The sequence below is a fragment of the Heloderma suspectum genome, chromosome 2 (assembly GCF_057233095.1).
Source record: "Heloderma suspectum isolate Gila_16-S chromosome 2, 16-S_ref, whole genome shotgun sequence".
Lineage (NCBI taxonomy): Eukaryota > Metazoa > Chordata > Lepidosauria > Squamata > Helodermatidae > Heloderma > Heloderma suspectum.
Window position 1 is genome coordinate 260,943,279 of NC_139459.1, and position 27,920 is coordinate 260,971,198.

Here is a 27,920-nt window from a genome sequence, read left to right on the forward strand (position 1 = left end):
AACGGGCTGATGTGCGCGCACACGCGCATGCGCGGAGGAAAAAGGCGACGGCGGGTAGCTCTCTTGCCGCTCCTCCTTCTCCAGTCCGCCGCCGCGGAAGTGACTGGGCTTGCGTGGGGCCCGGCTGTCTCCGGCGTTTCTATTCACCCAGCCCCTGCGAGCTTCCAGGATCCTGAGGTAAGAGAGCGCGGGGCTGGCGGGAGGCCTTCCGTGGGTGAATGAGAAGCCCCCAGCGAGGCGGAGGCATTCGCTCCTGCGCCATGGGGGCAGGCCCGACTTTGAGCCCGCGCTGCCGGGGTGGGAGTGAAGCGGCCGCGCACGTTCAGGGCCAGCAAATGGCAGGGGCCGAAAGGTGGGGCGGATGCTAGAGCGGCGTGTGGGGCCTGTTGGAATACAGGGGGACAGGGCGGAGTTCCTGCTGACCCGAAAGGTGAACTGAGTTTGCCTGAAATGTGTAGGTGGACGGTGAACCCTGTAGGGGTGTGGCAGAGTTCCTGTGCCTTTCAAGAGCTGCATGACAGGCAGAAATTTGTCTGGTAAAGCGTTTCTATCACATTCTGTCTGGAAGGTAACGACAGATGTCGTCAGCCGTACCTTCTGCTCGTCAATAAGGCTATTGCAGAGAGAGGAGTACTGTCAGAAAGCCACAGGGGCCACCCTACGTTTATAAGGAGAACTGTGGGGCAAAAAGGAGAGGTAAAGTAGTAGCTTCCTAAATCATAAAACGTTGCTAGTTATTCGCCTTTATTCCCTAATTCACTCTGAGCTGAAAATCTGCTTCTGACGTAAAAGAATGTGCGTCCATGCACGTTTCAAGCTACTGTTTATAAACAATGATACAGCTGCTGCGGAGTGAACAAGCTTATCTGTCCTTTGTTTGCAAGTCAATATACCTCTGGCCAGTGGGCCTTGAAGAGGGATGAGTGGGGGACTGAATGTTGTGCTTTGATTTGATAAAAGGCTCTTGCTAGCAAGTTAAAAATGTAAAGCACACCCTGAGGATTTTCATTCCAACTAGTAGCTGCTACGTGATGTTGACATGTAGTTTTATGATGGGTGCGTGGTTTTCCTTTTGAAGATTTTCCCTTTTGTGGATTTTTACTTTTGTAGAAGTGTTAATTTGGCCTTCTGGTTGCTGCTTGCCTTGTCAGGTTTTGAAAACGAGGGTGTTCAGGCATCTCCATTGCAAATTGGAGAGCTTAACGTTAGGCTGAACAAACCACGGTAGGTATTTTTATTTCTAAAATAGCTGCATCAGATATCATGAGGTGTGTCTGTTTTTATTTTTTAAATGCATTTCCTAGTGTGTATTCAATGAAATTGTCATGGTAAGATAATTTAAGAGTGGTGATGTTAAACCCAAGGCTTTTTCAAATGAGAAAATTGTTCGTTTTCAAATGAGCAAGACTTAAAACATTGTATAAAGCTCCATTCTTTATCCAGTTCTTTGTGAACTAGTCAATTTATCTGCAGGTTGGGTTCTGTACTACATATGGGGTTGATAGTGTCTATCATTTTAGTGAGTTTTATCTCACAAAACAGTTCAATGCTGTGCACACATACTCAGAAGTAAGTCTACTGTGTTTGATGTTTATTGTTTGGTATGTATAGAATTGCAGCCAAAACCTTATTTGTGCTGGCATTTCTATAATAGGATCTATTTTGTTAATAAGTATCAATGCTGATCTTAATTAAGTTTTACTTGAATGTTTAGGTGGTGTTTACATAGGTAGTAGTTTGAGAATCATTGGAAACTTTGTGCCATCATCTGCAAATAGGTTAGGTTTTCCTGGGTTGTAAATTAGATACCAAAAGGACCCAAGAGGTAATTTAAACCTGGCTTAAAGTGCAAAACAATCACAATTTTAGCTTGGATATCTGAATCCAGTACAAAGGTACATAGCTGTGTGGGAAGCGATACCTAGGTAAATTAAGGGCACAATCCTGTGAAGATAGTTAGCAGCCTCTGAACTCGGAGGCTGCTGAGTATCCAATACAGGGTGGCTGGAGTGTGGAGGCAGTATTCACCTCCGCTTTCCAGCAGCCCTGCATTTCTGCTTGACAGACAAGTTTGCCTGTCTAGCAGCGGTGCTTTGGATGGGGAGGGAAGGAGGGTGGGGTTGCCTTAGGAAACATTGTATGGTTGATGCCCCAGTCCTCCCCTTCCCTGGGAATGCCCCCTTTTCCAGTCCTTGTACTCTGTTTTTGAGCACGGAGACATAGCCAGAACTGCGGGGGGGGGGGAGCATGGTTTCTGGGCTCTGACCTTGGAGCCCAGAAACCGAACAATCCTGTGTTGTCTCCCCCGCCCCATGCTGTCTAGGGGACATAGGATTGCTCCCTTCAGTGACTAGCAATGGCAGCTGTCTTGAAATGATAGTCTTAAAGCAATATAACATTATTATGATTAAGCATTCCCTTTATCACTCGTTAGGTATTATTACTTGTACCTTTTGTAGTACAAAATACAAATATTTATTGTGTTAATGTATCCATCATAACTTTCACTTTATGTTTGAGACATTAACAACTTGTGGCCTAGAATTGCAGCATATTTCTCAATTCCTAAATTAACACAGCTGGTTCACAGCAAGTATGTGGGCTTGGTTTTAAATGGTTTTTAGAATACAAAGGGTTGTACCCAAGCATAACCATCTGCCAGAAGAAATCTACTTGCATGATGTTAGATTTAAGCTAAGATCTCTTTAAAGTCATGTAATTGACCTCAACTGATTCAGGAACAGAAATCTAAACTGTTGATAACACATACATATTACATGTGTGGTAATATGTGTTATCATGGGACAGCATGCTTCTGAGCTAGTATTGAGCTATTTTTTGTGAACTGCCCAGAGAGCTTCAGCTATTAGGCAGTATAGAAATTAAAAATATAAATAAATAGATTGATCTGTTTTTGTTATACATAAAGTTGGGTGTTACATATTGTCCCTAGTCCCCAAGCTTATGTACAACAATCTTATTGTCGTACAAGGGGGTGGGGAAGCATTTCTTTTGTGTCTGTTTACACTGTGCAGCATATATATTTACAGCTTCTGTTGACTGTTTACATGAATTGGGTCAGTGGGTTTACCATGACTACACATATTGGATCAATAAGAAGGCATACAAAGTTCCACTGCAGCAGTTCTTATTTAGCCAGTTTAAGACATCATTGGCTGAACCGCAAAGAGAAACCCAATCCTTTGAAATCTGCTTCTTTGTTTATCAATAACAATTGTGACATTACTCATGGAAAAGGGAGTAATATTGCCATATCCAGAAGTATCAAGTTTCTTTAAAAAAAAAGAAAGATATTCAAAGCAATAGTATATATTTCAAAGCAACCTGCTCCTTGAAGTAAAATGAAGTAGCCTGTCCCTCTGAACGCTACCCTGAGCAATACCGCTCTAGTGGAGTTGTTGTTTATTCGTTCAGTCGCTTTCGACTCTTCATGACTTCATGGACCAGCCCACGCCAGATTTAACTTGAATTATTAATGCTTTCAGAATTGCTGTCTGTTAGATAATGTCTTCTCAGTGACATGATTCAGCAAGACAGCTAAATTATAGAGAAGAAAAATGCTAGATTTTTCAAAAGTGGAACCTATTGGCCGCTGCAAAGTAGTATATAGACTAAGTTTGTTCATCAGTTGTAATAGGAGTTGTTTTTCATTATTACAAAAAATCCTGAATACTACTACTAATACTATTATTATTAAGTGTCAGTTAAAATGAATGAGCTTCAGTATTAAGTCTGCTTGCTGTGGAGTAAACTATGTTGAAGACATTAGTCCAAATCCAACAAAGTTAGGCGTGCTTAAACCTATTGAAACCAAAGGACTTAAGCATGCCTAACTCTGTGTTGGATTTAGATCAAACAGACTTCAAATCAGTGAGTTGTATCTAATGCAAAAAGCACTTCCACTCACACAAGGCAAGGCTCTCAATTTTTGCCAATCCCTCCTACCTACGTTAACCTCTTGCCCCCCCCCCAAAAAAAAAGTTGCTCAGGAGGGTTGAGGGACCATCCAGAGCAGTATAAGAGACGGCATGAAAGGCTGTGGGGGGGGGGGGGGTCAGTGAAAACAGGGTGTGCTGACATGTATGAACAGAAACACTTTCCACTACGGTAAGGCCACCGATTGCATAGAACTCAATCGGTTTGCATGACATGACAGCCCATGGGTTAAACAACTCATAAGCTATCTGGGAGAGAGTGGGCACACTGCCTCCTGCGTGCCCATCATTTCCATTTTTATCAGGAACCCATGAGCAGCACCTTCATAGGTTGCTGAGTGTGTCATCTGAGCCCGGGCTGCTACATTGTTTAGGGTCTAAACAACCCAGTGGTTAACCCAGCAACGAACCATGGTAAACCACTGGGTTGTTTAGCCCCTAAACAACCCAGTGGTCCTGGTTCGGACAACCTGCTCAGCAACCTGTAATGGAGCTGCTCATGGATTGCTGATTAAAAGTGGAAGTGGCTGGTGCGTGGGAGGCAAATGCGTGGGAGGTCCATGCTTTGCCATTCATCCCTGACAGCCCATGGAGTCAGCTTCCTTTTTAATGGGGAAGTTGTTCATTTATTTATTCATTTTATTTACAATATTCATATACGGCTCCATATCTAAAGAATTTGGAGCAGTGAACACAAAAAATAGTAAAAGAATAAAAAGATTAAGACACCACCTTAAAATCATGCTTTTTTAAAAACAGGATGCCAATAGAAACCATGACTGGTCCATTAAGGAATGCCTGTTTCAGGAGGCGCCGGAAACAACACAGTGTCGGTGCCTGCCTGAGCTCCAGATGCAGGGAGTTCCAAAGAAAGGGGGCCACCACACTGAAGGCTCTTCTCCTGGTGGACTCTAGTCAGGCCATAGCTCCATGTGGAACCACCAGGAGCAAGCCCTCCGATGACCACCGTGACCAGGCAGGTTGGTAAGGGAGAAGGTGCTTTCTCAGGTATCCTGGTCCCAAGTTGTTTAGGGCTTTGTACACTAGTACTAAAACCTTAATTTTATTTAAAATATTTCTTTGCCACCTTTCAGGGCAGAAGCCCTCCCAAGGCGGCTTACAGCAATAAAATACATAAAAACCTGGCCCAGTAGCAGCTAGGCAGCCAGTGCAGTTCCCTCAGCAAAGGAGTTACATGCTGAAAAGGGGCAGCTCCCAACAATAGCCTAACTGCTGTGTTCTGCACTAGCTCCAGCTTCCGGAGCAGCCTTAAGGGCAGCCCCCCATAGAGCGCATAGCAGTAATCCAGGCTTGAGGTTACTAGTGCCTGTACTACTGTGGCTGACCTATCCCTGTCCAGGAGAGGCTGTAGTTGGCAAACCAGCTGAAGCTGGTAAAAGGCACTCCAAGCAGCCATGGCCACTTGAGCCTCCAGCAGCAGTGATGGATCTAGGAGTACACCCAAACTACAGGCCTGATCTTTCAGAGGGAGTGCAGAACAAGTAATGAGCCTATCTCCTGGCCTCGGGAACCACTCACCCACGAGGCTTCCGTCTTGCCAGGATTCAGTTTCAGTTTGTGGGCCCTCATCCAGCCCATTAATTGAGTTCAGGCACTGGTCCAGGACTTGCACAGCCTCTCCTGACTCAGATGTCACAGAGAGATGGAACTGTGCATCATCAGCATACTGATGGCACTTAGCTCCGAATCCCCTAATGACTGCACCCAGTGGCTTCATATAGATGTTAAATAACATTGGGGACAAGATCGAACCCTGCGGAATCCCATTGCTTAATTGCCAAGGGGCTGAGGAATGGCCACCCAGTGTTACTTACGAAATCCACCACAGGTAGTATAGTAGTTACCACTGTAACACAATGCCTCCAATACGCATCCCGCAGAGTCGATCCAGGAGGATACCATGGTCAGTGGTATCAAAAGCCGATGAGAGATTGAGCAAAATTAACAGGGTTGCACTCCCCCATCCCTCTCTCGATAAAGATCATCCATCAGGGCGACCAAGGCTGATTCAGTCCCGTAACCAGGACGAAACCCAGATTGGAATGGGTCTAGATAATCAGTATCCTCCAAGGGTGCCTGCAGTTGTTCTGCCACTACCCTTTCCAGAACCTTCCCTAAGAAAGGGGTATTTGCAACTGGGCAGTAGTTGTCTAACCATTGAGTCCAGAGTGGGCTTCTTCAGGAGTGGTTGCACCTCCTTAAGGACAGCAGGGACCACCCCTTCCCAAATGGAAGCTTTCATCACACCCTGGACCCACCCACTCATCCCCCCCTTGGCTAGCTTTTATTAGCCACGAGAGGGGCAAGGATCGAGAGGGCATGTGGTCGGCGCATTGCTGCAAGCACCTTGTCCACATTATCAGGCCGTAACAACTGAAACTGATCCCACAAAATCAGGCAGATGGTGGTGTCGGACACCTCGACTGGAACTACGCTAACAACAGCATCAAGTTGGCTGTGGAGACAAGCGATTTTGTCCTCAAAGTGCAATGCAAAAATGTCACAGAGGGTCCTTGAGGGGACCAGGGCTCCATTTGCTGGGGAGAGTGTTAACAGGCCCCAGACCACCTGAAAGAGCTCCGCTGGACAGCTACTTGAGGACACAGTGGGCAGCAAAGTAAGCCTTCTTTGCTGCTCACACTGTCACACAATAGGCACAGTTATATTCTCTAGAGCATGTTCAATTATCTTTGCTTCAAGACTTGCGCCATTTGTGCTCTAGCTGTTGTCCAGCCTGTTTCATTGCCCTTAGCTACAGTATACCAGTAGAACAGGCTTCACAGCACTGGAGAAGGCACTCAGGTGGAATCAAGTCGATGGCCCTCTTCATCTCACTGTTCCACAGTGAGGCTAAGGCCTTGGCTGGATCACCAGCTTTCTCCACTGGGAAATCCCCAAGAGCATTCAGAAATCTATTGGATTCCATCAGTCTCCTGGGGCAGACCATCCAAATGGGTCTCCTAGCCCTGCAGAAGGAAAATAACACAGTGAGTTCAGATCTCACCAGGAAATGATCCAACCATGGCAGTGGGGTTAATTGGACCCCCCCGTTTTCAGATTTCTCATCTCACAGCTGGGAGCAAGAACTAAATCAAGGGTAGGCCCTGCTTCATGTGTTGTGCTATTGACAAACTGAGACAGCCCCATGGTTGTCATGGAGGCCATGAAATCCCAAGCTGGAGCTCCAGAGACAGCCTCAGTGTGGAAGTTGAAGCCACCCAGAACAATTTCCTGGGTTCCTCCAACACCACACTTGAGACCACCTCTGCCAGCTCGGTGAGGGAGGCTGCTGGGCAGCAGGGTGGGCAGTACACCAGCAGCATCCCCAATCTGTCTCTATGGCCCCTCAAGGCCTGCTCCAAAGTGGAGTGGTTTCCTGGTGTTAGAGATGGAGGTTTTATAAACCACAGCGACTCCCCACCAGCCCTCCAGCTTGTGTTGATGCTGCACTGAGTACCTAGGTGGCAGCGCAGAGTCAGGTCAGCCCCACCCAGCTCACCCACCCAGGTCTCAGTAATACACGCAGATCGACCTTCTCATCCATGATTAGGTTGTGGGTGAGTGTGGTCTTATTGTGGACTGACCACCTCTTTTGCAGGGAGCAGAGAGATACTGTGTACACAACAGCAGCATAGCTTCTAGAAAAAAAAAATTCTGTCAAATACCCAGATTACATTTTGGACTTGAGAGGGATGTGTAGTTTAAAGGGCTCGTTTGGGGTTTCTCTAATGGTACTTTCTGAGAATGAATATTGGCTGGGTGGGGGGAATCAAGAATTGTTCATACCCTTCTGGATCTTAGCCATAGCTCATCAGGCACAGTGGCCAAGTGGCAGTGCTGTCAAACCAAGAGACAGAACAAAGTCTGTCAAACCAGGGATTATAGGTTGAATTTAAAAACCTTCCCGTGCCAAAAATAGGAACTTGGTTTTCCAAGAGAGAAGGAAGTGGGTTTCTCTGTGTGTGTCATCATAGCTGAATGGTCTAAACTGCAAGGCTAGTTACAGTTCTTAAATTCTTGCACATTAAAAGAACTTTACACTTTCGCTCTGAAATTCTGTTTTGGCAAACTACATTAAAATTTCTTTGCTATTTTACCTAGCCTAGAAGTGCAAGCAGACAGATGTGGGTGATTGACTCATGGCCGCAGATAACCCAGTTCATTCATCCAGTATTAACTGTAACTTGGACACATTCTTTAGGTAAGAGAATGCTGATACCAAAATGTCTTACATAGTCTGAGTTGGGTTTAACATTACCATGCCATTGTAATGCATACCTGAATATAATTAATAAAGATTTTTAAAGTTGTGTTTTATATGTTTTGTGAAGAAATATATGTGCTATACCTGCTGTGGTCTCAGTTATTTTCTTTTTCTAAGTAAACGAGAAATGTGTTTTTGTAGGTCTCTGAAACAGAGTGCAAAAGAATGATCAGGCAACCTTTGCCTTGGAAAGTGTTGATAATGGAAGGGTATTTTAATTCCTGCAGTGAGATTATATTGTCATATTTTTATGACCACCTTTAGTTAATTCAGTTCCAAATGTCTGGCACCTAATAATGCAACAAGTATTGCAGCCCAAAATACCATAATAGCCTTAATAGAGAAATAGAAAATATATTTAATAGGAAAGTGACTAGAACGTAGATTTTGGCTTTCATTGAACATTAGAGAAAAGGGCTGATTTGAGGAGGCATGTAGCAATCCCTCAGTGACAGATTATTATGGTCACTTCCCCTCTCCCAGTCTCTGTGCTCTAGTAATATTTAAGTAGCCTCTCTGTGAGCCAGACTGTTTGTGAATCTTGATCCATCCTAAATTATTCAGAGTTAAGTTCTTGAAATCCTATTCTCCCATGTTGGGTGAAGTACTGCATCTTACAGCATAATCCTGTGCATGCTTATGCAGAACTGAGACCCGCTGTATTCATTGGAACTTACTTTCCATAATAACACAGGAACCTTGCTGAATAAGACCAAGGGTAGCATCCTGTATCACAGAGTGGCTACCAAATGCTTCTAAGAAGCCAACAAGCAGAGCATGGAGTTCTCTGTCGTTGTTACTTTCCACCAACAAGTATTCAGTGGTGTACTGATTCTGAACCCAGATACTAAAATAGCCACTACGACTAATGATGATTTATAGATGTATTCTCCATTAATTTGCCTAATTTCCTTTTAAAGCCATGTAAAGTAGTGGCCCTTGCTACAGCTTGTGGCAACACATTTCACAAATTATGCATTATGTGGAAAACTATATCTTCATTATGTAGGAAAGTATATCCTTTTGTCTGCCCTGCCAGTCAGCTTTGTTGGATGACCCTAAGTTATGGTATGAGGGAGGAAGATAAACCTTTCTCTATCTGTTTTCTCCACACCATATAATTTTATAAACCTTTCATATTCCCCCCCCCCCATCCTGTCACATATTTAAATAAAAGGTGCCAAATACTGTAACCTTTCATTGTAGGGAGGATGATCCAGATCTGTTTGGCTGCCCTTTTCTGCCCTTTTTCCTTTTTGAAGAAATATCCTTTTTGATATGGAGTGACCAGAACTGTACATAGTATTCCAAGTGTGGCTACACCACAGATTTGCATTATGATACTAGCAGCTTTATTTTCAGTCCATTTCCTAAAATCCCTACCATGGAATTCACTTTTTTCCCCAGGTGCCTGACATTGAGTCAGCATTTTCGTTAAGCTAGCCACCGTGACACCAAGATTAATTTCCTGCTTAGTTAACCTCTGGTTGAGGTGCCAGTGTCAACTTGATTACATTGAACCACATTTGTGCTTTTATTGCCCATTCACCCAGTTTAGATAATTTTGTGGAGCTCTTTACAGTCCTCTTGGGTTTCTATCATCCCAAATAATTTGGTATCATTCACAAGCTTAGCCATCTCACTGCTCACCCTAAGTCCAGGTTACTTAGGAACAAGTTAAAAAGCATTGCTCCTAATATAGATATGAAGGAAGCCCACTCTTTGCTTTTCTCCTTTATGAGAACTGTCCGCATTTATAAATGTGCGTAAGGTTGCAATCTTAGTTCTGTATTCTGTGCAGTATGGGTGTCATTTTCTGGACTCTCCCTAAGTCTGTACGGAGATTCATCATGATCTGTTTGAACCAATAGCAGCTTGCCTAGAAACACTGGAGCTAGATCTTGACTTTTGAGAAGCAATCATGTGTAGGTCAACACTACTGAATTCCATCTCCCAAACTAGTTCATGGTGTGTTGCTGAGCTGGTGTTCTGTGACACTAGCCCAAAGATCTTTTAGGACTTTTGATTTTCCTGGTTTTTGTAAATACATTATCACAAATTGTGCTTGAATGCTAGAGCTGTATTAAAGAATGGAAATCGGCCAGTTGGCAGTTGTTGTGAGGACAGTCAGTTATTGTGGGGAAGGTCATTTACTTGCTGCCCTGCTCTTTGTCTCCTCCTTGACCTGCTGCAAATGCATGTGAATGACTTGCCTGGTTCAACAGTAATGCTAAAGTATAGTTTAGCATTATGTGAACAAGTCTGGTTGAGCCTCAGGTTTGTACACTCCCCCCTTTCGTCTGGCGCAGCCATGAAGAGATTGGAAACTTTCACTTCCTCCCCCCCCCCCCCTTTTAACTAACCACAGTTTAGCATTCTGTCTAAACCCTGAATTGTTGTTAACCTTGACTGGTTTATTGAAACATGCCAGCTTCATAAAGCAAGGTTTGAAATTGGCTTGTTTTTCGTAAACTATCATTCGAAACTACGTGCAGTTTGTCTGGACATAACACTAAATTGCAGTTGGTTAAAAATGGAAGCTAAACCTTCTAATCTACGAAAGGTTGTACCAGAGGATGGGAGGAAGGCATGAACTTGGGCAAGCCTTGGGCTTATTTACATAACACTAAACCATAGTTAAACATTGAACGTGAATGAGGTCACTCTTGCTTCAAGGGAGAAAAGAGAAGATGTACATGCTACAACTGTAGAACAACTGAGCGACAACAGTACAAAGGCAGTTGTGTGATTTAGGCTGAGAGTGAGATGAAGAGTGGGTACTCACTTGCCATTCGGTAGTCACCTAATCAAGAAGGTGAGTGGAAAATTGCTTGGGTGTGCTAGGGCACAATCCTATCTGGATGCCTGTCAGCCTTTGAACCCAGAGACTGACGGGATTCCATACAGAGCAGGAGGAGCGCAGAGGAAATCTTCGTCTCCACACTCCTCCTGCTCTGTTTTTCAGCTAGATGAGCATCTTTGCCTGTCTAGCTGAGGCGTCAGGAAGGAGGAGGCTAGAGAATTCCTCATAAGCCAGCCTCCCCAGCCCCCTCCCTGCTCATGGAAACACCCCCGTTACCTCAGCCAGTGCAGTTCTCTTCATGCAAGGAGGCAGGAGCTCAGTCTCCTGGACTCCAAGGCTGGAGTGGTATCTCCAACCTCTGATCCAGGAATCCGAACTATGCTATGGCCTCCAGATGCTGTTTAGGGGCCATAGGATTGCTCTTCCTGGCCATTTATTAACTGTATCCTACGCAGAGGACATATCTGCTTTTTGAAACAGTTTTGTCTATAGAAAACCACTTTTTAGAAGACTCTTCTAGAATGCAGTTATATGAAAATATTTTTCTGACTCCTAAGCATTGTACTGATTCCTTAGATTTTCTCAAAACAGTAGTTATTAAGCAATATTTTCTTTTTAGTTTTTCCCCCAACCCCCACAACAGATATTTTATTATATTTCTATACCACCCAATACTGAAGCTCTATGATTATATGGTGAATTGAACTAGTCAGATGAATCAGATTCTCATATCAAATGCATGTCAAAATGCATTTGTTGGGAAATTATATTGGATTATTGCAAATCAACCACACTTCAACCTGTAGTGGTATAATTTGCATACTTATATAATGTCACCAGTGTACATGATGCTTTACAAAGTTAAAGTAAGCAAAGGGCAAGTTCCTCCCCCAAAGAGCTTACAATCTATAGTACTTTAGAGTGCGGGCGTTAAGAGTGAATTTTCTTCCACAGCAAATGCAAACCTCCTTAAGCCTCTTAAAAGTAATTTCTTATTTGGAACATATTTTGTGTCAGAGGCTTTCTTGCCCAATACCTGCCAGTATTTATTGTATACCATAATATACATACTATAAGTGCTTAAAGTTGTAACTTTCTTGGTTGATATATAAAGGTATCCGCTTTGGGTATTTACACATGTGATTGGATATAGTCACTTTGCTTAACTAATATTAAATAATTCCCAGGTGCGTTCTTCGCTACTGAAGTCTGACTCCTTAATATTTTTGCATTTTGTCTTTTGTCAGCATTCCGGTATCTGGAGATGTTTCATAAAATTAATTAGTTCCAAATATTTTCACTTTGAAAACCACTAGCATGGAGTGATTTTTCCACCAGACTTGGTTCCAAACTTACCTTAAATCCCTCATAAGGGTTTCCTAGACTTGGCAGGTCAGTTTTTCTTTGGTGGATGACTTCACAGGCCAGTCATTCTACTGGGACACTACCCTGCTCTTAAGCTAAGGAACCCTTTCACTCAGACAGGGAGATGTATCTGTGGGATGGCTCTTCAGACACCAGAAAGGCGCTTTTGTCAGACAGGAACTTCCACATTCTCTGGAGGTGTGTGTGCATGTGCACCTCTGATTCAAGGCTACCTGGTTTGTACAAGTAGCCATTAGGCTGTAGTTGACTTAATATATTTGGATCTATTTAGAACATTTTTGTTTACATGACACCTGTTTGTTTTATAACCATTTGTTCAGAATAAGGTACCAAATACAGTTTAATGATTCCTAGATAGATGGTATTAGCAGTTCCTACATTGTTGTTCTGCTCAAACTGGCTGGAGGGAGCCAATGTCACCTAGAGCAGTGTTAAGCGAATTCCGTATACCTCAAATAATAGCTAACATTTTATGTCAAATAGTTCACACTATATGTTGAGAGAGGATATGTGTAAATCACCTGGCCATGTATTTCTGTAATGTCATTAGCACTACTATTAGGTAACATTATTATAAGCATTAATGTGCTCCGTTCTGTAGGGGAAGCACATAAGTAACATCGCCCCTTTCTAGAAAGCTTTACTGAAATTGGCAACTGGAGGCTCTTGGGGTAAATACTATTCCTGAGATCTGCCGCCTGGCTAACCCATAGGCGAAAGTGGCTTCTGTGGCAATGGAACTTGCTGGCAGGCAATTTTTAGGAGGTGGGGCTTGAAGCACCCCATAATCTCTTTTGAGTGTCCCTCCTGTCATGTTTGTTGCTGATGAAAATGAATAGTCTCTATTAGACATACAAGGCTGTAATGGAGGTGGTTGGCGATTAATGAAACAAGATGAATATACCCTTGCTTTAAAAGTATACTGAGTAGATCCTTAGTAACTGCAATACTAAACAATATTGTGTTTCAAAAGACTGAATATAATAGCACAAATGGTAACAATAGGACATTGTGTTTAATTCTCTGATCAATACCTAAATGGCTCAGTGAAGGTCTATTATGTACATATGGTTATTTGCAGCTTCTTAGTCTTACGTCCTTTTATAGCTACGCTCTCTTGTTGCTATGTAAACAAAGGACCAAAATGTTAACAGTACTTTCTGAATACTTTTGCTAACTAAATTCTTTGGCCTATTTGCCAGTAATGATTTTGTGGTCTGCGGAAGGGCGGGGGGGCTTTACATTGTATTTATTTCAGTTGTTACCTTTATATTAATGTATATATTCTCATCATACATATACATCTCAAATATAATATATGCTTCAAAATATTTTTAAGTGAGCTTAGTGTACGCGGCCCTTGCTGGAATAACATCCCTGGTGACTGAAGTCTTCTGACTGCAGAACGTATGCAACAGTGATCCTAGCAGTAGAAGGATATACCTTCAGAAATGTTCTCTCTTTTTTTCTTCTTCTCGGGGATTCCTCTTCACTGAAGGTAACTGCTTCTCAGAACAGTGTGAAGCCTCAGACTCTGGCCTGTCTTGCTTCTAAAAAACCCAGTGATCTCAGTGATGGGAAAATGACATCTTTCAGCAGTAGCCTGCTCTTCATTTCAAAAATGATCTGGCTACAGTGATCTAGGTCTTCACCAAGATTACAGAACTTCTTCCATCTGGAGCTGAAATATTGCTGAGCTCTATCTTGGGTCAAATCTAAGCTTCAGCATTTTATTTCAAAAGCATTGCTCTTATTTTATGCATCTTTTTTTGGCAGCTAAGTAATTTCTGTAACCCATTCAAGATTATCTTGCTTATTCCTGTATAGAAGGACACAGCTTATAATGCTAAATCCTTCAGTGTTCAAGATGATCCTCCTTACGGTTTTTATCATCAAGGAAAGGATTTGAGCTTCCCTACAAAACTAAAAACTCCTGTTTTAACACAAGCACAGATTCCAGATGCAAGAAATTGCAGGACTATTAAGCATCTTGGGCTTTTACTTAGCATAGGCATATTTGAACTTTGTATACAGCCGTGTTCTCACTAAATCTACTATAAATTGTCTTACATCTCTGGCCTTACACCCATTATTCTTCAGTTTTAAATGTGAGATAAAATTTAGGATGAGGAGCACGACATAAGCCACCAGCGTTTAGGTGTGTCCAATGATTGTCCAGCTTGGACAGGAGATGAACCCCCATGGGCTGCAGTCTGCCGGGTGACATGAAAATGAATTGAAAAAGGCAATAAAAACGGAGAGGTGTCAGGGGCCACACGGGGGGGGCATGAAGGGAGGCAGGCACACCTTGGGGGGACACAGAGGCGGGCAGCGAGCGGCAGATTGCCCATTGCTGATCTAACAATGGTAGGTATAGCCCATTATTTTCTGATTGGAAGCTGTTCCAAGTTTCAGTAGATATACCTTCCTACATCTCAATAGGTGTTTCGATTGCCGCTACCTAAGGTTCCAGAGATTAAAACTGGGATCTTGTGCATGCAAAGCATCTGCTGTACCACTAAGCTATAGGCCATCCCTTTTCTCTGTTGGTTGCATAAAATTAAACATAGCAACAAGTAATATATTTACTTGTTTGCAACAGAAAAGTTTTGGCCTTACCTACTTTCATGAAGGTGTACCTATTCGGCCATCAACTACAGCATCTTTGTCTTTACGATCCAAATCTTGGTATAGAACAGAGAATGGATGAAGAGAAAAGCAGTACCTTGCAAATTAATTTCACTAGTTCAATACATTGGTGAAAAACAATGTTGAAAGGATATGGAATTTCTAAATATTAGGCATCCAAAGTTGCAAGGTAGTAAATTAACTTTATATGTAAAAACCTCTGCTAGTGATTAACTTATGAAATCTTTTGTATAGACTCTATTACACATGGAAAAAAAAAACTATGGTAGTTTTGTTTACTGTGGAACTCCCTCCCTAGGGAACTCTGCCATGCCCTCTCTTTAATGAGCTTCTGCCACGTGTTCAGACAGGCATTTGGGGTGGGCTAGGGAAATTTTAGAAAATGATGTTTTAATGTGTAATTTTATTGTTTTAAAATTGTTTGTATTATTGTACATCGCCCAGAATGGCCGGGTGACCAGCCAGATGGGCGATTAAGAAATTAAATAAATAAATAAAAATACAGAGCAAAGGTACTTTTTTATAGTTGTCAGATATGCTTTGGAATTCTAACAATCCATGTTTTTCTGCCCTCTGTACTTTTCTAGAGCTCTACTGTACTTGAAAACTTACCGAAAGCTTTGTAGCTTGTATACATCACAACAGTTTTATACCTGAAATTGTTTTGCTCTCGGAATGAAGAGGATCAGACAGACAGTTAAAGCTGAAAATCCAGTTCGTCAAGCACTACAGAGAACAAAAAAACAGAAAACTGGTTTCTATAACTCATTATTTGACACATCTCATCCTTATACCTTGATGGACTGGGGAAGTTTGCCACACCATATAGTCTTGCACATCTTTCAATTCCTGCCTCTTGTTGATCGTGCCCGTGCATCTTCGGTTTGTCGAAGATGGAATGAAGTGTTTCATATCCCTGATCTCTGGAGAAGGTTTGAATTTGAGCTTAATCAGCCTGCTACTTCATACTTAAAGTCTACTCACCCAGATCTCATCCAGCAGATTATTAAGAGACATGCTGATCACTTGCAGTATGTCAGCTTCAAGGTAAAGAAGCCTGCTTTGTTTCATGCAAAGAACAAAGGGCAATATCCAATGCTGCTACTCCACTTACGCCATTGATGCCAACAGGGCTAGAGGTTGCTTATGCTAGCACTGTGTCAGTGGCATAAGTGAAGCAGCAGCATTGGATACTGCTCATAGGTTGCTATACACTAAAAGTGTCCTTTTAGTAGCTATGAATATTTTGGTTTTATGTACATTATATTTTATAATATACGTTCATATACTTGGTAGAATACATCCAGTTTTTAAACTTTTATATGGTTGTACAAGTGTTTACTGTTTTGATGTTTGTTTTTTAGAATAGAAATTTGTAGGGGAAATGTGCTTGCAGCTGTAGCATTTGCATGTTGTCTGTCCCTAGTTTCCTAGGGAGGCCAGACAGTGTTAAGGGGTAATGTGGGATTCACATTCACTATTTTTAGAAAATAATATAGTTGGTTAGGATATTTTCAAATATGTCTTACACATTATTCCTTTACGAATTGCAGGAAAATGCATTGTATCTGCCACGTACTTGAAGCAATTCAAGTGAAAAACGAAAGTGGAGAGTTGAGTATTAGACTAATAGGGAGAGAGGGATTCAAATATGGGACAGTCACCATTTTCCATCCTAACCTACCTCACAGAATTGTGAGGATTAAAAAGTGAAGGTCTATCTGGGTCATCCTGAAAGGAAGCCCCCCCCCCCCCCACACACACACACACACGCACACAAGTTTGGAGTGAACACTTGTTACTCACAATCCTTTTTAAAATGTCAGGTCTATTCTGTGTGTGGGGGGGGGTATAACCCATACTTATTCATTAATTATATTTTTAAATTGCCCTATAACTCAGGCTCTCTGGGCAGTGTACAAATTAAAAACAACTCTGGCTATGTCACATGTATGTCGATGCTCAAGAACTCTCTGAATGGCATTTTGGGACAAGATACGTAGCTAAATTTTTAGTCAAGTAACTGAGAAGCATTAATAATGCTGTAGGGCAGAATTTGAGCAGATCTGATCAGTAAAAATCAAAGTGTTTGCTAATAAGGTTGTACAAAGAAGCAGGAAGGTACTGTCTGTAACTAACTAATCCTTCAGCTTGCATAATGTATATAATTCAATGAAGTATTGTGTGGCTTCCTTCAGGTTGATAGTAGTACTGAGTCTGCAGAAGCAGCATGCGATATCCTTTCTCAACTGGTGAATTGTTCTATCAAGACGCTCGGTTTGATTTCAACAGCAAAACCAAGTTTCATGAATGTTTCCAAGGTAAAGTTCTGCAGAGTTCTGAATGTGAAGTTATGTATGCTTATGAAATGGGGAAAAAACATATGAAATGGAGAAAGCATATTTTAGTATTCTGTCCTTGATTGCCTTTTTGGAGAACTGATAAATATAACTTGGGGTAAATAATATTACTGCATATTGGGAGAAGGGTTTTATATATGTGCTCTTACCAGTGTACAACCTGTGATTCGAACGCAGTGGTGCTGTTCCACTTATGGGAATGGGTTTTGACCCAGCGAACATCTCTGCTAATGGAAGAGAAGGAAATGATTTTTGCCAATTTCCATGCTGTTCTGGAGGGGGGCCCAACCCCACAGAACAGAGTTGGGTTGGAAACTGAGGGGGGAATTGCCATAAAATATCCTCTTCCATTAGTGGAGATGTTCACTGGATCAAAAGCCACTCTGTGGAACAATGCTATTGGACTTGATCTTATAATTTAAATTGATAGACCATGCTACCTCTGTAAAGACATTAAATCATGGTAGGTCCCTAAATGGTGGAACAAGCATGCTGACTGAAAGCACTTCCAGGAATTGTGTTTATATTTTGATTGCAAGTGAAATGCTTTGTCACTATTTTGATGGCCACCTGTAAATCCACAGACAAGTCACACAATCTGCAAAGAAGAGTAAATGGAAAGGGAAAATATTAAGTGGGAATGGCTGTGTTAGCAATTTTGGATGAGTTGCTTGCTAAAATAGATTCCTCCAAAACATGTCCTTTTAAATATTAGGTTTTTTTATATTGTATACTATATAACAGAAAACTATGTAAGCTTTGTGACTGACACTCTGTTGCAGAACCCAGAGTCAGAGAGACCACGGAGTGAAGGAAAAAGAGATTCTTTATTTAACGCGCGGGCTTAAGGCTGGAATCGTTTCCAAAGAGCCAGAAGCCCCGATTTACATTATTACATTGGTTTTATAGACATTGTGACATATATGAAATGGCTCCTCCTCTCCCTCTCGCATGGGGTTGCAATCCTCAACATTTTTCCTCCTAGCACCATTGTTTATAATACAAGAACTGGGTTATAGGGTAGCCATGATAAGGAGAGAACAGAAGAGAACAGCAGAGAACAAGATATACAACTGTATGACCTTTGACAAGATAAGGAATTCCTGTGTCTCGTCAGCTTACAACAATATATTCAAGGGAGAAAGAGCTCAGCAAGAACATGAAGCATGAGACTGCATGAGGCTACTTAGTCTGACCCCCGATATGGCTGCTACATTCCCCCCTTAAATGCATAATTTCATTACAATTATAGCATTTTTGATAACCATACAAAGCTTTTTGTGACATACATATTACTTAGCCTCTTGTTGGGCTATTAGAGCATAGAGGGCAGCAGTTTTACTAGCTGAGACATAAAACAGATTGGTTAAACAGCGCATAAGACAAGGAACGCAGAGACATAACAGAACTTTTATGAACAATACTGGTAGAATTAGGATGAACAATGCTTTTAAGCTAGCTAAGATCTGGAAGCCAAGGGGTTAACTAATTGAGCTAATTGTTTTGTTTTATTGTTTTGTAAGCTACTATATTGTGCAGCTTGTTGATTTGTTTATTTACAGCATTGCCATTATCAGTTAAGTTAAAACAACAGAGCTTTTGGTGTGTCTTACAACTTAAATGATGGAGAAGGAAGAGGTAATCTATACCAGCTCTGTTTTCTAGAACTGCACCTCTTAGATCACGCAACTCTTTATTTAACAATGACAATGCTCGTGAGGTGGCATTTATGCTTTTGGCTAAGCTGCAAGCTAACCGGTTGATTTCCAGACCATCAGCCAAGGCTAAACCTGGAACCTTAACCAGTGACATTGCTAAGGCCAATTTTTCTGAGTCAGAATATAACTGCACATGACTATTACAATTTTTAGTTAGTTGGAGTGCTCGAGGCTGCCGTTGACGGATTTTTTCAGGCTACAGGGGAAGAATTGGCACCAGTTCAATTGGCGGCTGAGGCAACATGGGTGGTTATCAGACAAGTTGGCAGGAATAAATGACCAAGTGCAGGAATTACATGTCTAAAACCATCCATGAGGCAAAAGTATGTGGGCATCATTAAAAGATATGTTTTGAATTTTATTACAGTGGAAGGGGGCCAGGGATAGCTTTGTATTTTCTGGAAAAAATTTTGACAATTAAGCATTTGTGCACACGTAGCATTTGTTTCAGCAACGATGGGGGTGCGTAGAGTGAACTCTGTAGGGGGTAGGATCTTTGCAACCACGCCCCAATTAGCATTTTGGGAATAAGTTAAACTTACACCATAAACTCTTAACATGGTATCTTTTTGAATTTTCCCAGGATGTCTACAGACAGGTATTAGGCAAGAGCCAATAAGCCTGTTTGCAGGTATACCTCTTGGCAAACAAAAATGTTTTACTCTCGTGATGTTAGCCAGGTGAAGCCAGTAATTATCAGCAAATCACTGGGACAAACTTCTTTTTCCAGGGGCAGACCCCCCTTTTTGCACCTTATTAAGGAAACACAATGCAACACTACTAACACTACAACACGCATGTTTGATCTTCTTTGGGATCTGACCATACGCTGGGCAGCTATTCACCTGGCAAGCTGCAGTAGGGTCTAGTCCCCTTCTTCAATTCTCCAGTTGCAGGTCTGACCGTACACAGGGGGACAGTTTCCCGGTGTGTCCACAGTAAGGTCTAGCCTGAGTCTTCTTACTGCTTTTTCAGAATGATTTTTAAAGGATTTTCAGGATTTCTGTTTACAGTCTACTCTCCCCCTCTCGCTCTCTTGACTCGTGTCCAATGTATCCAGGGTTTAATTCTAGCTGCTTTCATAGCTGCGGGGGTGGAAAGTATGACAGTTCTGAGTTCTTTCCATCTGGGAGTCAAAGGGTTATTTTTCCCTCTTTAACTCATACTTTAACTCTTGGTTGGAAAGGATGAACTTCTGTGATGGGAATGGCTTATTTTTTTAAGACAAAGCGACGCTGGGCTTGAAGACCTTTGCTCAGTGTTTGGACTTCTTGTTTAAGGCTAACGTTTGCTTGCTCTTGATGCCACTCCAGTGTCAGTTATGAAGTCAATGTCACTGCCCCTCACAGTCAATGTCACGGCCCCTCTCAAGCTGTCTCCCTCTTCGCCCATTCTGGCCCCTTTGGTTTTCTCCTTTGTGTATTTGATTTATTTTATTTGGGCATTCATGCCACTAATGTCCATCTTGTCCACACTGGGCACACTGGTTCTTTTTTAAGAATCTTCTGCCTCTGCTGGGTCTTCTTCTTTTTTTTTTTTCGTTTACGTCTTCTTGGGCCTCTGGGTCAAGGGGGGTGTACTGGCGATAGGCATTTGAAAGATGCTCCAAGTACGCTCTGGGGCCTCGGTGGCACCTTGCAGCACTTTAGACACTTTGGTCATATTAATTGACTTCTTTATACCTGCCTTTCATGGCTTCTAACAGCAGGGTTTGATACTGGGTGAGGCGCTCTAGCCCCACGTGTTTTGGGATTCCAGCGGAGGGGGGGGGTACTTACAAGGAGGCTTTATTGGGTAACTTACAGCACACAGGCGTACTTAATTTTTGGATCAGACAGCTTCTCTGAACCACGAGCTATTGCACTAAATGGGTTTTTATACTATACATGTTACCCATGAGGCAGCACAACACTAGCAAGCATTTTTAGCATAGGCTAGAAGTGTTTGGTTCTCAGGCACAGCTTCCTGTAAACAACTTCGCTTCCCAAAGTGCTTGATAACACTTTTTATTTATTAGTATGGGAAGACAAATTTTTTCTCTTTCTTTTGCTTTCTTTTTCTTTGCTGATCTGCCTGTATTGCAGATCATGTTTCAAACTTTTTATATAAAACTTTCTGATCTATGCACCAGCCTTGTTTCTTTATTTGTCTTTTTCAAGTTAAACTTACTTAAACTTTTCTGCCTTACACTAGTCCCACTGACACACATTTGAGATAGGCCCCTCCTCTCCCTCTAGCTACATCTTCTTCATTTTAAAGAACTATTACATTATTGTGGCTACTTTACCCCAGGTAATAAGCTCCAGGCACAATCAGCTGCTTTTAATTTACCCTGGGGGCAACTATGGCCACGCTTCTTTTTTACAAATGTTTTTTCTTTGCCTCTTGCCTTTTCTTTCTTTTTTTTTTTTCCTCTCTTCTCTATCTGTCTGCTACTTTCTCTATTCCTTCTTTTCTACTTGCTTTTGTCTTTCTTTCCTTGTCATCCATTGGGAACCACACTTAGTATTATTTGGAGTTGCAACTAACACTAATCTGCAAATATCACATATATTTTATGATATTTAAGAAATCATAAAATATATACAACAAACTTTTTCTGCAATTTAACACAATGAATGGAAAACACTTCTTGCATGGTAAGGCATGATGGAGCAGATCCAGCAATCATACTGCTCTTCTGGCTGAAAGCTCAGGGCTCATTAAAATCAAGGGACGGGCATACCCACACACGCAGAGTTCTAGGTCACCATTTTTGCATCGGCAACTCTATGCTGCATGAGTTCTGGCAGAAGGAAATCTAAAAGTCACAGATCAAACTTAGCCTGCTGTACACTGAGCTGACTACAAACACAGACACATGGTCCACAGCGATGAGAGTTCAAGTTTATCAAAAGCTTCACAGCACTGTCCATGGCAAGTCTTTGACAATTTAAAATTTTAGTTCATGTGCAGAGTGTCTCTAAAAAGCCCAGATGATGATGGAGGCAAACAGTGAAGGCTCTGGGCAATGAAGATGCGATGTTTCCAGCAAAGGCTCTCTACTTTTGCATGAGTTTAAAAAGGGGAAGTGTGGCCCTACACCCCTTCTGACAGACAAGGGCCTTTAACTTTTTAGCAAGGCCTCTGTCTAAACAGAGCGGCACAGCTCAGCTCTCTAGCCGTGACGCTTTAACTTGGGCAACTCCTCTGTAAATTTTATTTTACTTCTGTCAGGTTCTCTCACAGACATTTTAAAAACTTACTCTTTTTTTTTTTTTCTCTTCTAACCTGGTACACGAAAGCACTGAAACACTGAGTGCCGAAACTCAGGACGCTGGGGGTGATGGGCATCGCCTTATACTTGCATTTTTCAGGCAGCCATTAATCTTCGGGGAGGCGGTGGGGTGATTTGCAGGACTTCAAAGGCAAGCTTCTCAGTTTGTTTGTATTTGTAAATCCCAAGCTTAAAACAGGACACGATGAGGTACAGGGCAGCTAAATTCTTGCTTTGGCACGGGCAACAAATAACTCGGGTTAGCTTTCTTCGCTGGGGTCTCAAATAGGAAAACAGTCTTAATTTAAAGTTGTAACATCACTGACAGCGTCAGCCAGCCAGCTACACAGATCTCATTGTTTTTTAAGACAGTTGCTCCAATATCTTCTTTTCTTCTCAATCAGGTTGGGTCTCCCAGCTTACACAGTTTATTGCAGCTTTCAGGAGCATGGCAGTAGCATGATTTTGGCTTGGCCAGGAACATGCTGTCTGGTTTCTCGGTCTCTTTAGCACACATACTTAGGCAGTGTAACACTGGACACTCAAATCAGTGAGATTTCTTCATTGCAGGGAATCCCACGGCAAAAGCTTAATGGTTACGCTCTTCAGAAATCATATAGCTGATGGTCAGTAGCTACAGGCTCTATGCAATTTTAACACAGTTCAAAGCTAAACATGGTTACCTTGACAGAGATCTTCAACATGGTCTTTCCGCTTCATTCTGCTTTGGGACAGTCTTATGGCACACTTTTCACTCGAAGAGGGGTCTAGCCTGTGCTCTGGGGGCTGATTCTTCACCTTTATTTTCTATTTTGCCTTCATCTTCTGGGTCTTCATTTTCAGTTTCCATTTCTTAGGGATTTCATCTCAATTAGGCGAGGTGATGATGTTGCACAACTCAGAACGTTGTGGGCAATTTTCCTGCCCCCCCCCCCTCTCGGCGCGCTAGGCTAACAGCTACTTTTTCGGCCTTACACTCTCACGCTCCCACGCTTTGTTAAAAGCCAGACTGTCCTGCAACATTTTTCTAATTAACAGCCTCAGATCTTGTTTTTTTTCCTCTCAGCTCGACCTTGAGCTTTTTGCTGTTTTCTCTCTCTATTCTGAATCTTTAAAAAAAACCTTTTTCCTTCTTTGTTTGACATACATCTCAAGGGGGTGCAAGGTTTGCTTCCCCCACCACCCATAGCCTCCCTCCTAAATTGAAGACAGACACAATTAGGGAATGGGAATTGGTCAGTGAGTAAGGGGTCTCACTGGCCGACACAAGAGGATTTTTCACACCACGCACTTTGCTACTGGCCTGGGCACCCGGACGGTCAACGGTATGCGTCAGAAACCGCAGTAGCCACTCACACAATCATTCTCTCCACTGCATCCATATGTCCCTGCCACCCACTTTTCCCACTTTTTACCAGAGCGGAAAACGGCTTCCCCAGCTTCCTCAGCTTCCTACTGAGTACTGGCGTGCTAGGTACTGGCGCCCACTCGGGGGTGTGATCAGGCCCCCCTTCTACCCGCAAGGAGTAGGTTCTTTTGTATACGTATACCACCAACACTGACCTTCTTCATAAGGCGGGGCCCTCTTTTTTTCTGCCCAGTGGCCTTTCTCCCTAAAGGCGGGGCCCTCTTTTTCCCATATACTTGCCTTTCTCCTGAAGGCTTCCAATGTGGGTTTCAACTCAATTGCAGCTGCGATATAGGCAGGGCTCAAGTTCCTTCCTCCGCTTCCCAAGGTTCTCTTGCTGCTCGCTGCCGTTTGGGCGATCCCGGTGCAGGCTTTCTCCCATTCACTCGACAAAAAGGTCGGTGGCGCCAAGAAAGGGAGGCATGCGCCGAGCTCGTCTTCCCGGTGCGGCGATCAAGAGCAGGCAACTGCCACCTGTCTGGCTCAGAGCCTGCCACATCCGAGTCACGGCACCATTTATGTTGCAGAACCCAGAGTCAGAGAGACCACGGAGTGAAGGAAAAAGAGATTCTTTATTTAACGCACGGGCTTAAGGCTGGAATCGTTTCCAAAGAGCCAGAAGCCCCGATTTACATTAGCACATTGGTTTTATAGACATTGTGACATATATGAAATGGCTCCTCCTCTCCCTCTCGCATGGGGTTGCAATCCTCAACATTTTTCCTCCTAGCACCATTGTTTATAATACAAGAACTGGGTTATAGGGTTATAGCCATGATAAGGAGAGAACAGAAGAGAACAGCAGAGAACAAGATATACAACTGTATGACCTTTGACAAGATAAGGAATTCCTGTGTCTCGTCAGCTTACAACAATATATTCAAGGGAGAAAGAGCTCAGCAAGAACATGAAGCATGAGACTGCATGAGGCTACTTAGTCTGACCCCCGATATGGCTGCTACAACTCAACTAATATAATCCGACAAAAAATCACATCCATTTGCTGAAATTTTCATTTGGCTATGTGAATATTTTAAATCTTATTATGTGGGTCTGCTGGATCATGTAGAAAGTAGTCATGTCAGCATCCCTGACCACCAATGGATCCATGAGTAAAGGCAATTTAAACATTCTCACATCAACGTGTAGATCCTTTGCCACACTGGCAAAGCTGCACGGTTAATAGAATGTTTGAACTGGATCACATAGTGTTAAGAATTTTATACTGTTCAAATTGGATACCTAAGGGACCAGTTTTAAAAGTTTATAAGGTTGGATGCAGGCTTACTGATGCATAGAGTAGACCCACTGAAATCAATGGGACTTAAGTTAGTCAAGGCCAGCTTAGATCCCACTGATTTCATTTCATATACTCAAATATGACTACATATGGATCCATTCCATCTGTTTCTAAAATGTCCATTTGATAGTAATGAATCATTAATCACTGAGCCATGGATTTTGAATCACTTACTGTCAAGGTATATGTATCTGTTAAAATCAGGCAGCTCTTAAATAGGTTTTTCTACTCAAATATAAGTGGATAACTAATAAAAGCTACTTCGTGTTTTTGTTTTAACATAAACTGTGCAACGGACATATAATTGTACAGTGGATGCCAAATGTTTCTTCCTTGTTTTTCTGAATAGGCTCACTTTGTATCAGCACTGACAGTAGTATTTGTAAATTCCAAGTCATTATCTTCCATCAAGATTGAAGACACTCCAGTAGATGATCCATCCTTGAAGGTCCTTGTTGCTAACAATAGTGATACTTTAAAATTGCTTAAAATGAGCAGCTGCCCTCATGTGTCACCTGCTGGTAAGTAATCTGAGAAAGCAAAAGCGTAAAATCAGAAGTACTTCATGTTGAATTACTTCTGTTAACCTTTTATATACTTAAATTTGGTTTCAAAATGATCTTGCTAAATGGAATTTTTCATGCCATTCCTAAATCTTGCTTGCTAGCTAGCTTCTTGTTTGACCAGGTTTATGACATTCTTTTATCGAGCTTTTTGTCGTTGTAGTAGTAAAAAAGCTATATATATGTGGATTAAATTCCTTCTAAATATTTCTTCAAATGTAAATGCAGGATTATTTAAAACAAAGTATTTTATTTTTTCTAGTTTTTTTTTAATGAATCTGATTTTTTGGACTTCATTTGCAAAGTAGAAAGACTCTTTAAGCTACCCAAACCTATTAGCTGCTGCATTGCCACTGCAGTTCATGGGTTCATGCTTAAACATAGCATAGAGTTTTGCTGGTAGCACATTGTTTCCTGCTACAATGTATTAATCTTGCATAGCACATGGGATGCAAGAGAGATTCAGTTCAAATCCTAATCACTGCTTAGCCAAAGAGCTGCATCATCAGCGCAACCCTGTAGCTCATGTAGTTTGGTAGTAATGGGTTGTGTTTTTTTCCTGGCAAGACCTGGATGGTTCAGGTTGACCTGTCAAACAGTATTTTATTATACTATATTTGTGGCATATTTTAGTCCTTTTATGCTTCTTGTTAGGATGAAGGGTTGTTTAAAAATACTTCTAATAAATAAATTATTTTATTATATGTGATTCTTTAGCTGCAATGGCATAGACACAATCTGTACTACTCAACAAATACCTTTGTGGGATCAGACTTTAATGTAATGTTTGGGATTTGAAAACAGTTACAAAATCATGGTCCTATTTTGGCAGGCAAATTCCTGGCCTTACTGAAGACTAGATGCCTGACTGCACAATCCTAATCGTATCTCCTCTGAAGTAAGCCCCATTGGGTTCAATGGAGCTTCCTTCCAGATGTAAAATTGCAACCTAATAATTTGTTGCTGGTTTCTGGCGGCCAGAATTTGGGATTCTTTTCAGCATGGTAGACATGAATGTAAATAGATTTTTATACACTCATTTGTACTGAATTTTTCTTCTTGTCATTTCCAGGGATTCTTTGTGTTGCTGACCAGTGTCATGGCCTTAGGGAACTTGCTCTTAATTACTATCTGCTAAGTGATGAATTATTGCTGGCTCTTTCAAGTGAGAAGCATGCTAATCTTGAACATCTCCGTATAGATGTTGTAAGTGAAAATCCAGGACAGATTGAGTTTCATGCCATCAAAAAACAAAGCTGGGATGCACTCATTAAACACTCCCCCAAAGTCAATATTGTGATGTACTTCTTTCTATATGAAGAAGAATTTGATGCATTCTTCAAGGAGGAGACTCCAGTGACTCATCTTTACTTCGGCCGCGCAGTAAGCAAAGCAATGCTTGGCCGTATTGGAATGAACTGCCCAAGGCTGATTGAATTGGTTGTCTGTGCTAATGGCCTTCAACCCTTGGATGATGAGCTCATTCGCATTGCTGAACGCTGTAAGAATCTAACTGCCATGGGACTTGGTGAATGTGAAGTTACATGTCGAGGCTTTATTGAGTTTGTAAAGATGTGTGGAGGCAGACTCACCCAGCTATCCATTATGGAGGAAGTGCTTATTCCAGACAGTGACTACAACCTAGATCAAATTCATTCTGAAGTTTCCAAACATCTTGGAAGAATGTGGTTCCCTGATATGATGCCAACATGGTAAACTGACAAAAGGCCATTGTGGTCAGAACTGGCTGTACAGGGTGTTGCTTTCTATGCAAATAAGGAATCGTACATATGAAATATATTGAATTATTTTCCTCAGTGAGTTGCATAGTGGCAGTGCTATGCCACTTTAAAAATGGAATAGAGTATACTGAAGTGTACAGTGACAGTATTTCTATTAGGTAATAAGTGCTTAGTTTATACTCCAGTTAATTGGAGCATTTTAACTGATTTGTATTTAATTGTTAAGCACTTGGTTTAGTACAAGGTACTACAGTACTAGTAATTCTGATGTGGCTGAACAGTTTGGCCTCCTTGGTAAATTTTTGATTAATGGATGTCGGTTACTTTCAGTTAAAGTGCTTTTTCTCCTGTTCCGTTAATAAAAAAGCAATGGTCATGTACAAACTTGTAAGCAGCAGCTGTTTATGTCAGACCTGAATCCTACATGTATTAGTATTGTGGCAAATTATGAGTTCACACTACAACAGGACAACTGTGTAAATGCGCTATACCAC

General features: G+C 41.9%; 1 protein-coding gene across 28 annotated transcripts; it reads left to right on the top strand.

Moving 5' to 3' along the window:
• Window positions 1–25: 25 nt before the first annotated feature.
• LOC146354470 (F-box/LRR-repeat protein 21-like) lies at window positions 26–27,810 on the top strand. 28 transcript variants are annotated; one of them, XM_084838965.1, is made up of 10 exons: window positions 26–177; window positions 569–696; window positions 1,152–1,224; window positions 8,079–8,178; window positions 10,918–11,056; window positions 13,770–13,928; window positions 15,667–16,126; window positions 17,278–17,400; window positions 25,471–25,642; window positions 26,757–27,810. In XM_084838965.1, exons 7-10 carry the CDS (start codon window positions 15,755–15,757, stop codon window positions 27,398–27,400), a joined length of 1,311 nt encoding a protein of 436 aa, XP_084695091.1. In that variant the 5' UTR covers window positions 26–177; window positions 569–696; window positions 1,152–1,224; window positions 8,079–8,178; window positions 10,918–11,056; window positions 13,770–13,928; window positions 15,667–15,754; the 3' UTR covers window positions 27,401–27,810. The 28 variants fall into 28 exon arrangements, with proteins under 28 accessions (XP_084695091.1, XP_084695099.1, XP_084695081.1 ...); XM_084838973.1 differs by having other exon boundaries at window positions 8,084–8,178; XM_084838955.1 differs by lacking the exon at window positions 10,918–11,056.
• The last annotated feature ends 110 nt before the right edge of the window (window positions 27,811–27,920 follow it).

Excerpts from the sequence above, each read along its gene's own strand:
- LOC146354470 (XM_084838956.1), top strand. The coding sequence starts at position 15,755 with ATGAAGAGGATCAGACAGACAGTTAAAGCTGAAAATCCAGTTCGTCAA. Across the intron at positions 16,127-17,277 it reads TGCAGTATGTCAGCTTCAAG|GTTGATAGTAGTACTGAGTC; the intron begins GTAAAGAAGCCT and ends GGCTTCCTTCAG. Across the intron at positions 25,643-26,756 it reads CCCTCATGTGTCACCTGCTG|GGATTCTTTGTGTTGCTGAC; the intron begins GTAAGTAATCTG and ends TGTCATTTCCAG.